This window comes from Pan troglodytes, chromosome 1, assembly GCF_028858775.2.
Source record: "Pan troglodytes isolate AG18354 chromosome 1, NHGRI_mPanTro3-v2.0_pri, whole genome shotgun sequence".
NCBI classification, from domain to species: domain Eukaryota; kingdom Metazoa; phylum Chordata; class Mammalia; order Primates; family Hominidae; genus Pan; species Pan troglodytes.
Window position 1 is genome coordinate 68847851 of NC_072398.2, and position 15783 is coordinate 68863633.

The following is a 15783-nucleotide window of genomic DNA, read 5'->3' on the forward strand; positions in this document are numbered from 1 at the left end:
CGCAGGAGTGGCAACTCGTAAAGCGGGGGTTGGCCTTGCTCTGGCCTCAGGCTTAGTGATTTGCTACTGCAAACCTGCACAACGGGGAGTCCCTGCACCACCACTGGCCAGAGAGTTCTGGCTTTCTGACCATGGGACTGCAGCCCAAGGCATGGCAGGTGTCCAGCCAGCAATCCAGAGAGATGCAGCCCAAGAACCACTTAGAACCCTTTGGACAATTTTAGGGCTGCTCCCTAACTTACTCTTCCCAACCAAGGTAGGCCAAAAAAAAAATTGCTGGTTCCTGGAAATGACCAAAACTGTCCTCCAATTGAGTCAGCTAGGACAGCAGAGAAAGCTTTCATTATTAAGGGGGCAGAGGGGTAGACTTGCAAGCTCATCTAAACCAACTCCTTCAAAACAGATTCCAAATATTTCACCCTACAAGGGATGGGGAACTCTGGAAGACTGGCATCAGCCGATATGGCTGAACAGACTGCAGATTTGGAATCCAAATGTGTCTACAAATGTTCACTGATTGTCATTTTGTTCTCCCCACATTTTAGTTTTGCTCATTTTACAGCCCACAGCCTGTCTTGTGGAATAAATGATACAAGCAATTGAAGAAGGCACACTGTGCACCAAGGGGACAACTCAGGCAGTCTGCAGCAGTGGTCCAGGGCTACTCAGCTCAGCCTCAGTCACCTGCAATGAAAACCACCTCTTGCCATCAGAGTCAATGATATAGATGGGACTTAAAAACCAAAACAAGTTCATATTCTCTGGTTTGTAGGAAAGAATTCATATCTTCACAGCAAAAATAAAAATAAAAAAGGAGGGGGCATGTTTTTAATATCAAACTGGCCATCAAAGTGTTCACTGACCTTTAATAACTGATCTTTTCATTTTGAAATATAGGGTTCAATAAGGACGGTCCAGAAATCACTTTTATTTTACTCAAGGGCTGTGAGGCCTCTACCTTAGGAGTCTCAGTTCTGGTGAGAGCAGCGTTTTGGGAGGCATTGTGTGAGACACACCAGTTGGAGCAAAGTTCCCAAAGGCCAAGGGGGCCTATCACGGTCACCTTGTGCTACCAAAGCACTGAGCAGCCAAGCCCCTAAGCAGAACAGCAGGGGAGAGACCCAACAAGCCAGTGTCCCTAGAGCTCTAGGCCATTACCCCCTGTGCTGTGTTCTGAGATGAGGCTGCTCTCCCACTGCTTCCCCAGGGAAACAATGCCCTAGTGTGGTCTCACAGCCTTCTAGGAATCAGCGGAGGACTTCCATTGAAAATAATGGAAATTCACATTGGCGTACTTTCGATCCTTAAAAGGCAAGTCTCTTTTGATCCTTGAAGATATTCTCTCAAGCCAGGGGGGCAGGTAGGGTGGGGAGGAGAGAAGTTTAAAAAGGAGGATGATCCATTTCATCGAGCCAAGAGCCTGGGCTAGTTGGAAAGTCGGGATAGCCTACACTGCTTCCTGTGGAGATGTCAGAGGTGGGTCCCCCAGCCATGGCTCTCAGCGTCTGGCTTACTCCCTGCCCTGCATGCGCAATGATGCCCAAATTACTGTCCACCGTGTAATCCAGCCCATTGAGCAAAGGAGCGTGGGATGGCAGGGACGATATGGAGGATGGAGACTGGGGGATTCCATAGGGGCTCCCATCCCTCAAGTCCTGATAGGATTGTCCTGTCCCGTCCATGGAGAAGCTCCCATTCATTAACTGTCCGCCTGTAACGTCCCCCACGTTGCCATAAATCCTATTGGTGTGGCCAAGTTCTGAGAGAATTTGATCCTCTGTGGACAAAAGAACGGAGATTTATTGTCAGCTGCCAGGACTCTGATGGTCCCCTGCTCTTCACAACCTAGGAACACACATGACCAGGAAAGATGCCCAAGGATGGCAGCTGCCTTGCAGCCAAGCATGGGTCAGACACACCAATATGGCAGCCTGATATTCAGAGGCCAACCCAGGCCAAGGAGAAAAACAAGAAACACCTGCAAAGACTAAATTCCCAGGTCCCAGAAGGATGGACAAATGTTTGGTGAGCTCGTTGGTCCCTTGTGGCTCGTGTACTAATACTCTGGCTACACTGAGGAGGATGAATGCCTAAGGCTGGGTGGGTCAGATGTCTCCACATCACAAATGGAAACTACATGCTGACAACATTTACCCTGAAAGCTTTCAAGCTGAGAAAGGGCTTGGTTTAGTTGGTTGGGAAGCAAGCAGGCCCGTATGGTCAGGGAAGCTGAGGACCACTCTTAGACATCTGTACAAAATCCTTCTCGTCTATCTGGAAGAGAGGTTCAATATCAAAGGACTTGGTTTCTGTCTGTATTCAATAAGCTCTTCACTGGGGACAAAGAATTGACTTGATTAAGGCAAATGAACCTTCTTTTTTCTTAAAGAATTTCATTAAGGGGATCTAATGGAATCTTTGCCACTTGAAAGAATTCATCTCTCCAACAGAGGTGAGCAGTTTTAGTCTTTGAGAAATTATTCCCAGAGAAACCAATGATAGGTCAGCCCAGGGACCCACCTGCACCCAACAGAAATTAGCTTAACAATCCAGTATGTTCTAGGTGTTGACTTCAACAGCCCAGATGAGATTGACTTTCCCAATCCTGCCAAGAAGCCTAAAAGGTGAGTATTAGTCCCATGAGCTGTCCCCAAGGTCTCACGGCCCCTGTGTTCTCAGAGGAGGCTGCCCTCTAGGGCTCAGCTGACCTCTGGGCTGAACTACAGTCCTCCCAGGGCATCGTTGTCCTGGCAGGTAACTTGTTCCATCCTCTGTCCCACAAACTTCCTTTTCTATTTCCACCTGGGCCTCTGCACCAATCCCTAAATAAGGCCTCCCCAGACTAGACTTCAACACCCCATCCCTTCTGAGGCCTGCCCCCCATTCCCCTTATGAAAAAACATGGTGGGGGGAGCTCATGCTCTTTAAAGGGAGCAGGAAGATGAAGGCTCCACTCCATTGTCAAATGGCCATGAGTTAACCTTTTCCCTATACCTGTCATCCCGAATGACCAGGGCCCTCTGCGGGAGCCACATGCTCCCTGTGGGAACGATCATGCCTTCCAGGTATACAAATGTGCCAGGCTTTCCCCAAGCACATCCACAGTTGGTTGTGTTCATTGATCCCCACAACGCAGTGAGATGGGCAAAGATATGGTATTCCTCTTGGGAATACTGGGGCTCAAGAGAAGTGAATCGATTTGACAGAGCTGCACTGGAAACCAGGTCTCTGATCGCCAGTTGAGTACTCTTCCCTTTCCCCCCTCCGCAGAAGACCTTCCACATTTGAGAACTCAGTACCTGAGAACAGTTATGATTCTTTGCAAACAACCTGAGGATTCATAACATGCAGTAACTTACAATTTTGCTGATGCACGAATTTGAATATAGCGCATGCTGCAAAGCTTGTGTGCAGGGAACAGAATGAAGTGAGTGGTGGGGAAAGGGATTTCGGAAGTGAAGCCAGTTCCCCATCTCACATGCACTCACAGAACTGATTTCCCAGGAAAAAACCTGTGGAGCGTGACCTCCCCACCACCAGGACTGGAGGAAGGGGTGGCTCTAGGGGACTATGGGAGTAGGCCAGTGTCCCAGCAAAGGGGACAAAGATGGGAGAGGGGCTAGGGGCACAAGGCTGGGACCCAGTCATCTGTTCATAGCTGTGTGGGCTGATGAGGGAGGCCCCAGTCAGCAGGAGGGGAGGGGAGACCTTGGGGCCACAGGACAGGGCCTGGCCCATCCCAGCTTCCAGACCTCAGCAATCTTGTTTCCTACTCCTGTCCCATGGTAAAGGGCCACTACCATTTCCCCGACCCTTCACTGCAAGTCTTAAGGAAAAGCCTGTGTTCAGGAGGGAGTTGCCAAGGCCTCAAGAAAGATCCCTCCTGAGTGCCAGGGATTACAGATTCCCAGGGGACTTTCCTAAGGCCTCGGCCTGGCCCCTCCAGCCCTGCTCACCTCGGAAGCTCAGCTCACTGTCACTAACCCCACAGTCCTCTGCAGAGCTCTCCTTCTCCTGCTTGCTGCTGCCCCGGCTCCTCTTGACGCTCTTATAGAACTGCCCCCAGCGGTGCCGCCCTGCGTCCTTCTTCAGGCGTTTCTCTTTGGCCCTTCTGTTCTGAAACCAAACCTGCCACACAAGCACAAGGGACATACTCAGGGGGCGTCCACCACAAACCCAAAGCCCCCAGGACCCCCTAGGCGGGCGGCTGGAAGCAGACTGAAGCCTGAATGGAGCACAGGTCTGGGAGTGCGATGCCCCACCCCCTCTCCCCAGGTGGGCCTCAGAACTCTGTCTTCAGTTCTGGCAAAAGCCCTGGGGTCAAGCCCTGAGCCCAACCACCCGTGAGCTGATGTCACTCAGGACACCTTCCACCCCTGTCCCGGGCCTGGGATCCCCAGAGGGCACAGGAGTGCTGGCATCTCACCTGTACGACCCTCATGTCCAGGCCTGTCTCTGAGGACAGCTGCTCCCTCACGTGCCTGGCAGGCTTGGGGGAGTTCTTGTATGCATTCTTTAATGTCTCCAGCTGCTTGGCTGTGATGGTGGTCCGGGGCCGCTTAGCTCCAGCCTCTGAGTCATCTGCAAGGAAAAACCACTGCTTACTGGCTTCGGCCTATCTGCAGCAGCTGCGCCTCCTCCCACACCCTCCCTTCCATCCTTTCTGCACCTAAGCCTGCCTGCTGTAGGCAGGACAGCGCGAGGCACAGGGGACATCAGAGTGGAGAGGTCCCCACTCTCATGGCACTGACTCCTGCACCACGGGCCTTCCCAAGCCACTGAAAAGTGAGGACAGCAGTCCTTTCTCTGCTCAGCTCCCTGCCTCAACCCTCCCCTGCCAGCCCAGCTGCACAGAAGTCTCATCAGATTGAATGTACCCAATTCCACACGTCCCTGTCATGACAAACACTCTGTTCACACATCCTCATGAGTTCTTGCCAGAGCTGTGAACAGCCAGGTTGAAGTCATGTTCAAAGTCGCCCCGGATGCCCTCCCCTCTGTCTCATCGGGAGTCTCCCATTTCCCCACAGCCATGTCACCTTTGCCCTGGCGTCACTGGGCTCACAGCCAGGGGTGAGCTTGCACACCCAACAGTGTCTAAGCAGGTTCCTAAACTATAGGTCAGAACCCACTCGTGGGCTGTAAAGTCAACTTAGTGGATCAAAACTAAAACAGGAAATCAGATGAAGAGAATGGGATGGAATGGCAAGATCATTTCATTAGTTTTTATTGTATAAATATGTGTACTGAGATGAAATGTAAAATGAGTTTTACTGTGGATTGTAGTCAAAATTTTTTGAGAAAACTAGTCTAAGGAATGTTCTGGGCAACACACACTGATCAACACAAAGTCCTAGACAGATTTTGAGTGAACAAGCTCAAGTTCCTGTTAGTTAAAGTCTGGTTTGTTCCATTCAAAGTCAGGTACAGAGAGAGGCGCGTGCGTGTGTTCGGAAGCACAGGTGAATGTAAAGGTTTGTTTCCTCTCCCAGCACTTAGGCTTACTGCCCTTTTCTCCACAGTGCCCCTGGAGGACACACAGAATAAAGTCAGCAGCTGGCCTGGGCAGCTCTGCTCTCTGTGCTTGCTCACCTGTGTGCCCTGGAAAGTGTCTCTGTGACATTCCTGACTTCCTCTCTGTCTTTTCTCCTTTCTTTCCATTCAAGAAAACCCTCTCTTAGAAACAATAGTAGCCAACATGTGTTAGCACCTACCATGTGCTGGTGTTGACTAAGGACTTTATATGCATTCGGTCCTCACAATCTACAAGGCTCTCCCTGGAGTCAGCAGACCTGGCTTCAGTGTTCTTGATGAGTGAGTGACTTGGGCCAGTAACTCACTTCCCCCTTGGAAGTCCAGAGGGCAACACGGCCTGCCCTGATCTTGGGAGGCACTAGAGGAATGAAGCAGCTGTGCGGCCAGGACATGTGTGCACACAGTGAGGGGGGACACACCCGTGCCTTCCCTTCTCCTCGGGCTGTTTTCTTCTCTCACGTGGCCACTGTCATCCCGGAACTACTGTGGCCCAACTCCCTCCCTGAAGCCCTGAACCCGAAGGGTAGGGATTCTGGAGCCCCTGCCGCAGAGACTACACTACTTAGAGAGTCATTCCAAAAGACAAAGGGGAACCTCCAAAATGCCTTCCTTTTCATTCTGAGGAGTCTGTCCCTTCTGTGCATATTTATAGTCTACACGGGAGTGTCTGATGCAACTTTGAATTATGCAAATGGGAAATAATGCACTTGTGTATAATCTTTATATTAAAAAATGTGAAATAATGCAATCACCAAAAATGTTTTAATTTCTCGAGAATCACTTAATTTCAAAATAGCTTGGCCTACGGAATTATAAATTCTTTTCACCACAGCCAGATGGTAGCTCCACTGGGATAGACCCATCATCCTGGTTGGTGGCCCGCTGGTTCGGCACTGCTACACACACAGGATTTTCTTCTTGCAATGATGGGGACTAATATGCTGTTATTTTAACATTCACTGTTATTATAATTTAAAATCTTTTTTATATCCCATAACAATGTCATCCAAGTATTCATTAAGTAGCAGTGGCAGTGCTCGTGCTGAAAAATGTACCCAAAAATCAATAACTTTGGTACGGAAGTTAAATGTGATAAAACGCTATGAGGAAGGCCAAGGGAGCCCATGATACCCTGGGCTGTTAATTTAGGAGAGAGCGTTCTGCAAGGTATTCAAGATAATGCTGAGAAAATAAAAAGTAGCATTAAGGCAAAGATACACTTCACTGGTTATGGATTTATGTGCTCTCAGAATATACCACCCCCCACACACACTCTACATTAATTCCTATGGGAAAATTAGTCTTAAAATATGTTAGTTTTGAATGATGCAGGGTCTCCTACAACTTGTCCCTGGCATAAAACGCAACCTCATTATATTGAAAATGCAAATATCCAGGGAGACGGAACAAGTGAACAAAATCATTCACACTAAGGTGCAAGTAACTGCTCTGAGATCCTTTGTTTAGCTAATGGGAGGGAACTGTAAGCCTGCAGGAGGGCTGAGAGTAGCAAGGAGGAATTAAAACAACCTGAAAAGACAGCCAGGCATTCTGCAGTGGACAGAACTCCCCGCTCCTCCAAGGATCACCGATTGCCCAGGACAGAGGAGCCCTGCCTTGCTCACAGCCAGGGTGGGGTCAGGAAAGGACCCGGGGAACAGGCCAGAAATACTGTGTAACATTCCGCTGCTTTAAAACCTCAAGCACACCTCACCTCCCTGTTTGCACTTCTCTTCCACGTCAGTCTCTTATTTCACATCCCATTTCACAAGCCTCATCCTATTTAAACCTCAGGAAAACAGCCCTACGTGGCAGATGCTATGATCCCCCATAGACAGCTGAGAAGCCGAGGGTCAGCCAGTTCTACAACTTGCCAGGAGATCTCCCTGTGTGGGGGGGATGCCCAGCCAGCTTCTGACAGCAAGTCCGGCATCTTCCCATCATCCTGCAGAGGTCTGCTGTGGTGCACATATTCCTCGATAAAACTGTGAGCACCACAATGTCATTCCCACCTCCCCAGCCAGATTCTGACCAATCTACATCTGTTTCTCTTGTCTCTTGAACCACCCACAACATCAGGAGATGCTGAGCTGAGAGTGCTCAGAGTCCAAATGAGGCCTCTGATGAGAACCAGCTGCAGGCCGGGGAGGTCGTGCCATCTTAGTATCTCTGATGAACGGCACTAGACTTCCAAAGGTGTCTTGGTATCTCTGAGTCCATCTGCTGTGATGGTTCCTCCCTGACAAGTTGCCCTAATCTCCCGTGACATCACAATTGACTTCAAGGCAATAGCATGGAGTGAGTTTTAAGAAACCAGAGCAGATTAGTACATGCAGGCAAAGAGCTTTGGGATGGGTTTGCAGAGGCCCCAGGTCTCTGGAGGAAGGAGGTCAAAGGCCTCTGTCCACCCTGAAAGGCCAGAGCTGTGGGGGTGGTGGGAGGGAAGGTCCTCAGAGGCAGGTAGCCCTGCCCACTCCTGCCATGGACCAAAGCCAAACCCAGCTCCAGCTGGCTCACCTAAAGGGCCCTTATGAATCCCCTCTGCTTCCTCACCACCACAATCCCCTTATTTTATACTGTGTTCATTGAACAAAAAACCAGTTTCTCCATTATTGATGAGATCTGTATAATATGTGTGTGGGCCCAGAAAAGATCTAGAAGGAGATACATAAAATTGTTGTTAATTTTTTTTCTCATCAAGCCCAGAGCTGTCAACAAGAGCCATTTTTGCACAGTAACACCCTGAGTTGATCAAAATTCTAGTCAAAGGCCAAGGAACTTGATGTTTTGTGTGTTCACACCTCTGAGATTATCATGTTGGGTTTGGCCAAATCCCAAATTCAGAGCCAGGGCCTGACCCCGCGACCATGTGGGTGCATCTGGGAGTGAGAAGCCAGAGGTAGGGCTGCAGGAATAAAAGCGTCCACCTTGGCTTTGCGAGGGGAGCATGGGGAATGTGTTGTTCTGGGCTCTACTCCAGAAAGTCCCCGGGCTGCCCAAGAGCATGGCATGTAGGGCGAGAGCCGCTGCTGCCAGGCCAAGCTAGGCCTTTCCAGGGGTGGCTGCTAAATGCGGGACCTGACTTCAGCCTCCACCATGCAGAGCTCCTGCTGCCACCATGGGCAGTGGCCCTGCAGTGGTGGTGGTGAAGGGGGTGGGGGCAGCTATATTGAAGTGGGTGGAGGGAGCTATATTGCTGAGATGGAGCCTCCCTGAATCTGGCATGTGTCCTGCCTCTTCTTTTAGCACTCACTGGGCACTTGCTGCAGAAACACCAGGAGGCCCTGCCCTAGAGGAACCCACAGTCTGAGAGGCGAACAGAACACAATTAACAGAAACAGAAGATGTATGAAGTGTGCAGAGGCCCGTGCTGGGCTCTCACCGACGGCCTTTGAGGCAGGGGCTGCTGAGAGGTCCATGTGCACCCTGATGTGCAAAACTAAGCGGCAGCCCCACGTATCCAATACAGACCAAGCTCCCAGCCACCCCTCAGCACCCCAGCCTCCACGCAGGGGAGGAGGCCACCACCATGGTAACAACCAGGTTCTTGGCTGCTTCTGAGCCTACCATGGAGACAGGCAGGCTCTCAGGAACCATGGCTGGATGAACACTTCCATGAAGCCGGCGAGTGCTAACGGCCGGGGAGGTGTTCAGCATTTACTCTCAGTGTGGAGATCTGGGACGCTTCTCAGAGGTGGCGGTGCATGAGTAGGGCTCTGAGGGATGGGCAGGTGGGACGCCATGAGAAGGGCACCTCAGGCAGAGGGCGTGGCCCAAACAAAGGCCTGGAGAGGGGACCATGCGGGGCCATGCTGCTTACCGTTCTGCTTGGCTGTCTCGTAGTCTTCCTTGCACACCAGCCGCCCGTCCTCCATGAGGTAGAATTCGTCCCCCGTGGCCAGCTGCCGGTTGCAGATGATGCAAGCAAAGCAGTGCAGGTGGTAGACGAAGTCCTGGGCCTTGCGGACCACCTGGGTTGGGGGGATACCCTGCTGGCAGGCCGTGCATTTTGTGCCGAAGCGCCTGTCAGGGCAGCAGGAAAGGATTAGGGCACACAGGGAGCGAGGGATCTGGCTTCCCCTAACTTCCTGGAGCAGCCTCCCTCCTACCCTACCACTCCGGGACTCCATGACCCTCACCCCCCAGTCACCCAGAGCTTACCGTCTGGTCCTCTCTGCCTCCATCTAGCTTCATTGCTTTGTGCCTGGGACTCTTCAACCACCAAAGAAGGGACTGATGAGAACTAGAGTCTCCCTCACGTACCTTTTCCAAAGCTGATGCCCCCGGATTCCAGCTGCCCGATTAACACCCATCAATTCACAGGGGGAGCAGGTGGACTTTCTAAGTCCCTCAAAGCAGGCTGTCTCCCCCTCCACCTCCCAGCTTCCTCACCCTTATGGTTGATCCCAGAGGACATCCTCACAGGGAACTGTGTGTGCCACAGGCTGTGTGTATAAAGCACCCAGCAACACCTTTTCACACACTCCCAGGGAGGAGGCCCTGCCTGGCCAGGGGACAGCACGCTGCAGAGAAAATGCACTTTGTCAGCAGAGCAAGGCTGTCCTAACAGCTGTTCTCTCTCCTTTGCCTCCATTTCTCCCCTCACCTCCATTCTGCACACACAAAGCCCTCCAAGCCTGCCTCCATCCCCTTCCTATGCACACACACAGCCTGGGGCATGGTGGTTTGGGAAGGGCCCAGGAAGCTGCACTTTTCAGCCCCTACAGCATTCGGAACAAGGAGTCTGCAGATTACAGTGTGGAAAATGCTGCTTCAGACCTCTCCTTGGTCAGCACCTTTCCAGAACAACACCGAGGCAAGAGGAAGCTACCTGCTGCCACCAAGGCAGCTTCTACCAAGGAAGCCACCCCCTGCCAAGGCTGGGAAGGAAGGAGAAATTGACACGTTAAAAGTATCGTCCAGTGGGGTTGTGTCCGCTCCCTTTCCCCATTCTGGTCATAGAGATCAACAGAGGCACACCGATGGTCATAGGAGACGAGGGAAATTTGGGGGCCGACAGGGACAGTGAAGGAGGGTGCGTGGCTGCAGGTGAGCCTTCCCCGCTTCAGGAGGGAGGCGGGAGGCATTGGGAAAGCAAGGGCAGAGTTTAAAACAGCAATCAACCTAATTATTCATGACATTTCACACAGCAGAACTTTATCTTCTTCAGGATGAAAGACTTCGCCTAATGGATCTGGGGAAGGTTTGATTTTAATGGTCCTTTTAACTAATGCTTATAGGCAGCCTGATTTCCCCTGAAAGGACAGTACATATTTCATCCACATTAATACCAAATAAATTAATTATGGTCATGGCTATCATGATGAATACCAGATTAATGCAGAATGATGGGTCTCTTATGCAGTAATGATACCTGCTGAGGGGGTTATGGGGGCCCGGAACAGGCATGGCCAGCAGCAGCCTCAGACGCCCCACACCAGGGACACAGCATCCCAGAGAAAAGTGGGGGTTCTCTTAAGTCTGCATGGGTAATCCTGAAAGACCCAGAGTGTACTTCAGGGAACACTCTTCTGAGATGGGTATAAGAAGGGTGTTGGGGTGTGAGGGGCTGAGAGGTGGTGGCTTGGGAGGACCCCAGGCTTCTGAATTCCTGGAATGCCTCTTGGTTTTCAGAGAGATGGGGCCCATTTAGAGCAGGAGTTCTCTGCCTGAGGGTCAGCATAGGCCTGTAAACCACTTGCTAAGTTGTTCAAAATTGTGCCTCAGGAGGGGACCTGGGCTTTCATCAGATTCTTAAAGGGATTCAGGACCCAGGAAAGTACAGTTAATATTTGTTGAATAAATAAATCAGCAGATAAAGCACCATACTTGTAGAGGATGTGCACGGAGATGGCTGAACCTGAGGATGTAGAACAAAGCACACAGTCGGCTCTGGATGGTTCTGGACCTCCCAGAACACAGGTGAGAACCAGGTCCTCCACAACTGCTGTGTAACCACGTCACCTGGATTAAAGAGGAAGGCTGGCAGGCACCCACCTCTACTGTGTGTGTGTGTGTGTGTGTGTGTGTGTGTGTGTGTGTGGTATGTGTGTGTGTATAACAGAGAAAGGAAGCCTACACATGTGTTACTAGAGAGTGTTTTCAAAAGGCCTGTATATTTAATATCCAATCCCAGCCAATTTGCAAAGCAGGTACTAAAATGAAACAAGGCACCAGGTGTGGTGGCTCATGCCTGTAATCCCAGCACTTTGGGAGGCTGAGGCAGGAGGATCACTTGAGCCCAGCCTGGGCAATATGGTGAATCCCTGCCTCTACAAAAAATGCAAAAAATTAGCCGGGTGTAGTGGTGTGCACCTGTAGTCCCAGCTACCTGGGAGGCTGAGATGGGAGGATCACCTGAGCCCAGGGAGGTTGAGGCTACAGTGAGCCGAGATCACGCCACTGCACTCCAGCCTGGGCAACAGAGCGAGACCCTGTCTCTAAATTAATTAATTAAAATGAAACAAGGCTTTCATCATGCTTGTTGCAAACCCTCCCAACAAACCACCCAAATCTGGAGAATGTGTCCTAACCAGAGATCCAAGGAGAGGAGGGCTGAGAGGAGACCCCGGAACAGAGGGACGACCCTTCAGCAGCCTCCTCCACAGGGGCCACACTCTCTCCCACTAAAAAGCAGGCAGGGGGCTTTCAGTCACCGGAGGCCCAGTTGACACCAGCACACCAGAGACATGAAAGATAACGGGGGTATAAATTTAATCTACATACCGACAGTGATTCATGCATGAGGGTGGCAAGTGCACAAGAAAAATGAAAAATAAATGAACTTCCCCACCAGCGTTTTTTAGCAATTGAAGCAATTTTCCTGATTGTGGGATTTATACTGAAGGGAAGTGGAAGTGGCTCCTCATTACCTTTTCCCCTGGAGCACAGCCAGCGGGACCCTCGCCGAGGGAGCCGCATGCACCTCCTTGGCCCACAAGGCTCCCCTGGCCCAGCCCAGCCCTGCAGGTCACCCTCCACCCCATCTCCAGTCAGAGCCAGTGTATCTAGAATACAGGGCATCCTACAGGGGTGTGTCTGTGATGGAGACACTGTCCCCATTCCCAGATCTTAGAATAGCCAGAGTCACAGGTGAGAAGGCCAAAGCCTGGCAGGTCACATGACTTGCCCTGCGACAGGCAATAATGAGACACACGGTCATGCCTAGAATTCCCCGGCCCCACACGAGGTAAAACTGTGAACCCGGCTGCTACACAGAGAACCAGAAGTCTAACCAACTGGACCAAATATGAAGGACGCTGGGGGTAAAGAGGGAAAGGCTGGACTCCAGCCAAGGAAGAGGGCTCCCAAGGGCTTTTCCAAGCGGCACCCCTTAACACCGATCACCGGGCACCCATGCAGGGGCACCAAGGGCACTGGCCTCACCCTTCAGAAAGATCAGCCTGCTGCCCAGTCCTGCTAGCCAGGCCTCTGGGGACAACCAGTCCCCCCAGGAGAGCAGCTGGAGCTGATCCAAAACCACAGAGAAAATGCAAGGAAGGACTTGCTAATGGCTCATATTATTTTCATCCTCTAACCAACACCACTGGAAATTGTCTTATCCCTGCCCAGCACATAGTAGGCAAGCCACAAAGACCCAATGAATGAATGAATGAATGAACGAATGAGCAAACGAACGAGTGAACGAACGAACTGCTTCTTAAAACATTTGCCTGAGTAGTCAGGGGAGGCTTGGCTCTCCATAACGGCAGCTCTTTTCTTTTTTTCTTTTTTTTTTTCAAGTTTGGTATTAACTTTGTTCTATTTTTGGTCTAACTTTAAGTACCTAAAGATTTATTTCCACAGGCCTCAGAAAATGGGTAGAAATCACAGGACAATCCCTCTTCCCACCAAAAAAAGTTGCATACTTTGGTAAGTGTTTATCCTAGAGGGAAAAAGCTGAAATTTACATTAGCAGTGCTGTGCAAGATTCTGACATAAATCACGACCTCAAACCAGCCTGCAGTGGAGGTTCTAGTCTTCTGTTCAGGCACTTGGACAGAAGCCATAGCTGATGAGCATGACAGGGAAAAGGAGGCAGTGAAGACAGGTGACAGGCACCTTGTAGGGAAGGAGGATTCAGGAATGCCAGGCTCCTTGGAATGGTGTGCTGTTTTTCCTTTTTTTTTTTTTTTTTTTCCTTTTAAAGTCATCTCTGTAGGAAGGTGCTGGGCAGCGATCCCAGAGAAAGAAAGGTCCAAGACTCCTTTAACTGTCCTGGATGAAGGGCAGTGCTACAGCAGCTAGTACCGGAGACTCTCCTGTCTCATGGTTGAGGCAGACCCAGGATAGAATAGAGAATAAAAGGAATGCTTATAGGAAACCATTTTGCGTGGAATGCTAGATGGCCAAGCCTCAGCCTTTGGTCCAGTGCAACCCTTGCCTCACTTGTCAACAGTGAAAAATTAGTTTGGTTAGAGGAACCATCTGGAAACACACCAGCTTCTGCTAGCTTCATGTTCATTGCTAGAAAAAGATTAACCAGTGTGAACATTCTGATCTGTTAATTCCTGGGACTGTTTTCTTCCCAATGGACTGTTTGTTGGTAGGATAACCCCCAAAAGCTCAAAGCTAAAATGCATCATCAGTCCTGGTCGGCAGTTCCTTAAGAATGGACTGGCGGCGTGAGTGAGCTGATATGGACAAGCTGCCCCTTCCTGCAGAACATCAACTGACCTGCTATCTCACCCCAAATCTCTGCCTGAGGTATATTTCAGTGAAGGCAGTTAGTTGTGCTTCTCAGAGCAGAGAAGCAGTTTTAAGCTCTTTTCTTTAGGGGTGAGGGGATCTCACTCGGTTGCCCAGGCTGGAGTGCAGTGCCACAATCATAGCTCACTGCACTCGAACTCTCAGTCTTCCCACCTCGGCCTCCTGAGCAGCTAGGATCACAGGCACATGCCACCATGCCCAGCTCATTTTTTAAGACATGTTTTGTAGTGATTGGGTCCTACTATGTTGCCGAGGCTGGCCTTGAATTCCTGGTCTCAAGTGATCCTCCCACCTTGGCCCCCAAAGCACTGGAATTACAGGTGTGAGCCATCCCCTTTGCCTCTGCTGTCATTAGCTTCCCCTCTGCTGGCTCCTTCCATCCATGTACAGGCATGCTATGATCCCTGCCTGCCTCCCTTCTCTACCGCCCACTCCCTGCACCCTTCAGGGCAGCACCCCACTCATCCAGAGCTGTGCTGCAGCCCAGCGGTCAGCTCCCCTCTCCCCGGCCTCCCGAGCCTCCCGACACACCTGCTCACCGCCTCCTCCCACCTTGGCCCCCAAAGCACTGGAATTACAGGTGTGAGCCACTGTGCCCAGCCAAAAGCTTTTCTAAGAAGGGCATTAAGTCCTGGGTTGAAATGAGGCCCATGGTTTACTAAACCACAAGACTTTACATCCCACTTGCTGTCGCCATCACACTGCCTCCAGACTGTCTCCTGAGCTCCTAGCCTGAAAGGTGGGTACTGTGACACCTTTTAACAGATAAGAACTGGGGCTCAGAGAAGTGAGGTGCCGACCCCTAGCTCCCAAGGGCAACGAGCGAGAGAACCGGGGTTTGCAGTCGGTGCTTCTGACACAACACAGCGGACATGCGGCGGGCTTCAAGGGCAGCAAACCCGGCCTTGGTGCCCTGACCTAGGCTGGAGCTCGAGGAGAGGGCCTGTCCCCCTCATGCGGCTCTGAGCCCCCTTCATGAGGCTCCCAGCCCTGCAGTGCTGGGGTGGCCAGGGAAGCCCTCACCCCCCAGTGTGTTAACCCCAACACATGTAACTGGCCCGCTGTCCACCTTCCACATCCTCCGGCTGGCCCAGGTGTGGGCAGAGAAGAGCTGAGACTTCTCGGCTGACTCTCATGGGCCACTCTGGACCCCAGGAGAGGACCAGGTCTTGTGTGCTGGGTCCCAGCCTCTGCACCTGAGCTCCGCCTGAGCTCCTGCTGCTGTTGATTTGTCCACCCCTGCTGCTCCCGACCACCTGGCTGGGCTGCTCACCAGTGCAGGACAGGCTTGAGGGTCTGGATCCTGTAGAAAGGGGGCAGCAGGCAGGCCCTGCAGGGACCGAGCCTTCTAGAACCCGGGGTGCATAAATCCTACACCCTGGCTGTCTGGCACATTCCTGATGATAAGTTCCGACCTCTGAGCAGACCCGCATGATGTACCACAAGTGGGTCACTGAGACACTGGTAATAAAGGCAGCTGCCATTCTCCTAGCACCAACCTGTGTCCTGTGCAGAGTGGGCCCTGCACATGTGATCTCA

The 15783-nt window shown here is 51.4% G+C and overlaps 1 protein-coding gene and 1 long non-coding RNA gene across 2 annotated transcripts in view; one reads left to right on the forward strand and one right to left on the reverse strand.

Annotated features, from left to right (window-relative positions):
- The first annotated feature begins 208 nt into the window (after positions 1-208).
- On the forward strand, positions 209-6278 carry LOC134809977 (uncharacterized). The gene is made up of 5 exons (XR_010157011.1): positions 209-1311; positions 1850-2025; positions 2390-2452; positions 2564-2624; positions 3271-6278. It is a non-coding gene; the product is annotated as an uncharacterized LOC134809977 (long non-coding RNA).
- The window catches only part of LHX4 (LIM homeobox 4), a 44848-nt gene continuing 29973 nt past the window's right edge, over positions 909-15783 (reverse strand). The window contains exons 3-6 of the mRNA XM_524984.9: positions 9356-9558; positions 4427-4581; positions 3957-4128; positions 909-1777 (exon numbers count right to left, since the gene is read on the reverse strand). Coding sequence (XP_524984.3) covers positions 1383-1777; positions 3957-4128; positions 4427-4581; positions 9356-9558 — 925 coding nt within the window. The 3' untranslated portion in view covers positions 909-1382. The remainder of the gene's footprint in view (positions 1778-3956; positions 4129-4426; positions 4582-9355; positions 9559-15783) is intronic.